The sequence below is a fragment of the Salvelinus sp. IW2-2015 genome, linkage group LG14 (assembly GCF_002910315.2).
Source record: "Salvelinus sp. IW2-2015 linkage group LG14, ASM291031v2, whole genome shotgun sequence".
Taxonomy (NCBI): domain Eukaryota; kingdom Metazoa; phylum Chordata; class Actinopteri; order Salmoniformes; family Salmonidae; genus Salvelinus; species Salvelinus sp. IW2-2015.
In genome coordinates this window covers 948406-953995 of record NC_036854.1, presented here as the reverse complement: position 1 = coordinate 953995, position 5590 = coordinate 948406, and the positions used below count along the sequence as shown (strand labels likewise).

Below are 5590 nucleotides of genomic sequence, written 5' to 3'. Positions count from 1 at the left end.
GGGGAGCTCGGGGATCAGGTCCGGGTTGAGGATCTTGTAGGCGGGACTGTATGGGTCGTCGCCCTTCACTAGGGTCACTCCGTGGTTCTTCTTGGAGACTTGGACCAGCTCGAACAGGTCGTACACGCTATTGTCGTCTCGGTTCTCTGTGGGAGAGATGTGGGAATGAGTGGGAGCAATTAGTCTTTATCTGCATGTCTTTGGAATTGATTCTTTTTGTTGTGCGGAATGAACTCTAAAGTTATCTCTATGTTAATCCACGTCCAATGCAAATCAATAAATTAAGGGGATAATATATCTATATATTTTTTTAAAGTTTTTATGTTCATGGAGTTTTAAGTTGAAGCGATAGAAGCTCCGTTAATTCTAGACAAACATACAGTATCAGGCATCTCACCTGCAACTCGTACGCTCTCGCAGGTCCAAAGCATCAACAGCAGAAATATTCCTGTCAACTTCATGGTGAAACTCTGTTTTTTCCCTATGAAAAACAGAAAATAAAGTCAACCACTTTTCACAAATTGTTCATATTTACACCTAACATTTAAATATAATAATAAACAATAATCCAAACGCATATTATTATTTACTATAATAAGACAATATTTGAAAAATATTTCTTGATATAGGCTGGATTCGTTGAAAGAAAATCGAAATATTGTTAACCCACCTGTTGAATGAAAACAGCAGAGAGAAACAGTCAAATCCAAATAGAAATGGAAATCCAATAATAATCCACAAGATAAAAACAATTTCTTGTTAATTTTTTAAATGGAAATGAGTCCGATATAAGATGCAGAAAGACCGTTTCTTGTGTTGCTTAAATTGAACGTCAAATCTTCTCTCTGGTATATGACGCTAAGAACCTAACTGTAAGCCAGGGGGACAACGTACTATTTAAATAGTTTCATGACATTCCTAAGAACGCGTCTCGCCCAATCAGATGGTGGAAGGAAAAAGGGATGAGCTTATGGTCTTACCTCACAGCAAGTAGAGCCGCTGGAGCGCACTGAGTCCCATACAGAAGCGCACAAGGGGAGAGGGGAGAAAAAAACGCGCCACATTCCAGAGGCCGAATTCCATGCCCGAATCCATACCTTTATTAGACCATAATTTCCGGTTATTGGTTTACTCACCAGTCTGAAATGTTCTCGTGAAAAATAAAAATAAATCATCTTCTCTATCTTTAAAACTTTTTGCTCATGTTTGATTAAGTTTATGCTTAATTCTTACACTTGCTTATCAATAGTGGTCTCACCAAAATAGGTAACTGATTATCAGTGTTATTTTCTTATGGGGAAAGTTGGATTAATATGGAAATGCGAATCAATTCCTGTAGCGAAAATATGGTCTTATTTTTTTACCAAACTGCGCTTCAGGAATTTGTGAGAGGATGCTGTCAGTCAATTGGGCTTTTTTTTTAATTCCCTGCTGCTGTTCCAAGTTTGTCCGCTAGAAGCCGTTGTGAGTTAACTAGAGAGGCGCCGAGGCCTGCGCTGCAATTATATGAATGAGAGAACGCCTGGATTTGCGATTCAATCCACACACACAGATGTGCTGTACTATTACCATTTAAATACGAATTGAATGCACGTATATGAGGTTATTTTAAGATGGCGCCACCTTTTTACCAATTCATATATTACAATCATATTCCATGTGACCAGTGTTGGGGAGTATTGAATTACATGTAGTTCAACTAGTAATTAAACTACAGTTTACAGTAGCTTGGTGGTAGTTGAACTAAATTCAAATCTAGGTAGTGTTATCAGTATTTAATGACTTTCCTGCCATGTAAGGGTGTAGCTAACTACTGGAACTACACACTACTTTTTATGCAAAAACAAAAATGCGATTCATTACTTTTTCGGCATCAGACAGGCCTAATTCTCCCTTGAAATATATTTTTTTGTTGTTTAATAAGCTAAATTACACATTATATTAACATATGAGCCCAAAGTGACGTGTTTTCTAGCAATTTGTGATCATTGGCATTTCAGATGTACATATGATCATTTATAACTACTTATTCAAAGTAGCTTTAGTTCGGTAAACTATATTTTCCTTGAGGGTAGTTTTGGTGTATCTTCATTTCTTCCAGTGTAAAGTAATTGGTAGCTTGGTAATCCATTTTTTTCAGAGTAGCTTCCCCAAAACTGCATGTGACCTACGGCCTAAATTCATTTGTGGATGTTCTGGACATAGTAATGTATAGGATCTCTGTGGTTCTGGGTCCATTTTTTTATACGTCAAATAATGAGACAACTATTCTGCCCTACAAAGGCAAAAAGCCTGTCTCTTATACACATCTAGATGTGTATAAGAGACAGGGGAGGGAGAGGGAGGGAGGGGAAAGGAGAGGGAGGGGATAGATGGGAGAGGGGAGAGGGAGGGAGAGTGGAAAGAGAGGAAGCGAGGGGGGAGGGAGGGAGACAGGGGAAAAGGAGTGAGACAGAGTAGGGTGGGAGGGAGAGGGAGGAAGGGAGAAACCAAAAGAGAGACTGTTTAGAGCACTGTACACTGTAATGGCAATCCCCACTAGACCACAGCAGACCACAACAGACACACTGTCCCCAGGGCTCATTGGTGATATAAGGGTGGATGATATGTAATTACACTCAGGTTATTACAGAACATTACAGCCTCATACTATCTTGGATCACAATGAAGTTAATGAGTTAATGTGCCCAGCCCTGAGGAGGCATTGAAGTGCTTGTAAACGTCAGCTTTCCCATGGCAACATAAACGTGACTTTGTTAGCAACTTTCACATGACAGTTAACTAGGCTCTTAAACAGTCATGCACATGTCTTATAGAAGGCTTGGTGGCTTTAGAATAACAACCAGTGATGCATGGATAAACACGCAAATATGCTTTCTGTTCATGATTAGGCTACTTACAGTTTTGGCATCCCTTGTTGCGCAGAATCGCGTCCAAAGTGGTTCCAAAAACAAAGCGCACGTTTTGGAGCACCCCCTGCAAGAATCAATGGTCATTTTAGCTCTAATATTGCAGTCACTGACATTCGACATTTACGCAACAAATATTGGACTTTATGGATAATTTACAAGGGTTTCCAATATAGTGCACCGTATAACTTTTATGCATGGGTTTATAGGTTTTATGCACATCATTTCTTACGAATTTAAGTGTCACACAATACCAAATTCAACACTTACTAACATCTAAAACAACTCGATCACTTATATGATCTGTATCCATTATGCGTAATGCCATGCGTCATGTGCTCTGCGCGCTCCACTTACCATGAACCGGTCCTTCACCGCTCCCTTCCCGATCCTGAGGCGCGCTGTGGCGGGAGTCTCCTGAGTGAGGATGCTCTGGATGGGAGCGTCCAATTCAGCCGTGTTCACCTCCTCACAGCCAACATACAGCTGCGCGCGGTCCTCCTGCACGAACAGCGTAATATTCTTCCAGTGGCCCGTCGCCAAGTCCACATCTTCTATCGAGACCACCTGTTGCTTATTCACTGTAGAGAAAACCACATCCAGGGTGTTCGCTTTTCCATTCGAGACTATCTCGAACACGGCTCCGGATCCGTCCCGCTTCTCCACGGTCAAGAGGGAGCCCCTGGTCCGCTTAAACTGCTTGAAGTTAAGCAGGAGGAGGAAGCCCCTCTCGGCATGGATGGAATCGATGAGGTCCCTGAAGGAACTCTCGGGGAGCTCGGGGATCAGGTCCGGGTTGAGGATCTTGTAGGCGGGACTGTATGGGTCGTCGCCCTTCACTAGGGTCACTCCGTGGTTCTTCTTGGAGACTTGGACCAGCTCGAACAGGTCGTACACGCTATTGTCGTCTCGGTTCTCTGTGGGAGAGATGTGGGAATGAGTGGGAGCAATTAGTCTTTATCTGCATGTCTTTGGAATTGATTCTTTTTGTTGTGCGGAATGAACTCTAAAGTTATCTCTATGTTAATCCACGTCCAATGCAAATCAATAAATTAAGGGGATAATATATCTATATATTTTTTTAAAGTTTTTATGTTCATGGAGTTTTAAGTTGAAGCGATAGAAGCTCCGTTAATTCTAGACAAACATACAGTATCAGGCATCTCACCTGCAACTCGTACGCTCTCGCAGGTCCAAAGCATCAACAGCAGAAATATTCCTGTCAACTTCATGGTGAAACTCTGTTTTTTCCCTATGAAAAACAGAAAATAAAGTCAACCACTTTTCACAAATTGTTCATATTTACACCTAACATTTAAATATAATAATAAACAATAATCCAAACGCATATTATTATTTACTATAATAAGACAATATTTGAAAAATATTTCTTGATATAGGCTGGATTCGTTGAAAGAAAATCGAAATATTGTTAACCCACCTGTTGAATGAAAACAGCAGAGAGAAACAGTCAAATCCAAATAGAAATGGAAATCCAATAATAATCCACAAGATAAAAACAATTTCTTGTTAATTTTTTAAATGGAAATGAGTCCGATATAAGATGCAGAAAGACCGTTTCTTGTGTTGCTTAAATTGAACGTCAAATCTTCTCTCTGGTATATGACGCTAAGAACCTAACTGTAAGCCAGGGGGACAACGTACTATTTAAATAGTTTCATGACATTCCTAAGAACGCGTCTCGCCCAATCAGATGGTGGAAGGAAAAAGGGATGAGCTTATGGTCTTACCTCACAGCAAGTAGAGCCGCTGGAGCGCACTGAGTCCCATACAGAAGCGCACAAGGGGAGAGGGGAGAAAAAAACGCGCCACATTCCAGAGGCCGAATTCCATGCCCGAATCCATACCTTTATTAGACCATAATTTCCGGTTATTGGTTTACTCACCAGTCTGAAATGTTCTCGTGAAAAATAAAAATAAATCATCTTCTCTATCTTTAAAACTTTTTGCTCATGTTTGATTAAGTTTATGCTTAATTCTTACACTTGCTTATCAATAGTGGTCTCACCAAAATAGGTAACTGATTATCAGTGTTATTTTCTTATGGGGAAAGTTGGATTAATATGGAAATGCGAATCAATTCCTGTAGCGAAAATATGGTCTTATTTTTTTACCAAACTGCGCTTCAGGAATTTGTGAGAGGATGCTGTCAGTCAATTGGGCTTTTTTTTTAATTCCCTGCTGCTGTTCCAAGTTTGTCCGCTAGAAGCCGTTGTGAGTTAACTAGAGAGGCGCCGAGGCCTGCGCTGCAATTATATGAATGAGAGAACGCCTGGATTTGCGATTCAATCCACACACACAGATGTGCTGTACTATTACCATTTAAATACGAATTGAATGCACGTATATGAGGTTATTTTAAGATGGCGCCACCTTTTTACCAATTCATATATTACAATCATATTCCATGTGACCAGTGTTGGGGAGTATTGAATTACATGTAGTTCAACTAGTAATTAAACTACAGTTTACAGTAGCTTGGTGGTAGTTGAACTAAATTCAAATCTAGGTAGTGTTATCAGTATTTAATGACTTTCCTGCCATGTAAGGGTGTAGCTAACTACTGGAACTACACACTACTTTTTATGCAAAAACAAAAATGCGATTCATTACTTTTTCGGCATCAGACAGGCCTAATTCTCCCTTGAAATATATTTTTT

The 5590-nt window shown here is 40.1% G+C and overlaps 1 protein-coding gene and 1 long non-coding RNA gene across 2 annotated transcripts in view; both read right to left on the bottom strand.

Annotated features, from left to right (window-relative positions):
* Positions 1 to 4548, bottom strand: part of thbs1b (thrombospondin 1b) — a 29392-nt gene extending 24844 nt beyond the window's left edge. Inside the window, exons 1-5 of the mRNA XM_070446752.1 lie at positions 4351 to 4548; positions 4078 to 4161; positions 3267 to 3826; positions 2901 to 2976; positions 981 to 1009 (exon numbers count right to left, since the gene is read on the bottom strand). Of these exons, the coding sequence (XP_070302853.1) occupies positions 981 to 1009; positions 2901 to 2976; positions 3267 to 3826; positions 4078 to 4141 (729 nt within the window). The 5' untranslated portion in view covers positions 4142 to 4161; positions 4351 to 4548. The remainder of the gene's footprint in view (positions 1 to 980; positions 1010 to 2900; positions 2977 to 3266; positions 3827 to 4077; positions 4162 to 4350) is intronic.
* LOC111972692 (uncharacterized) lies at positions 7 to 877 on the bottom strand. Its single transcript, XR_002878501.2, has 3 exons — positions 671 to 877; positions 398 to 481; positions 7 to 146 (listed from the first exon to the last, which is right to left on the bottom strand). It is a non-coding gene; the product is annotated as an uncharacterized lncRNA (long non-coding RNA).
* Positions 4549 to 5590: the final 1042 nt, after the last annotated feature.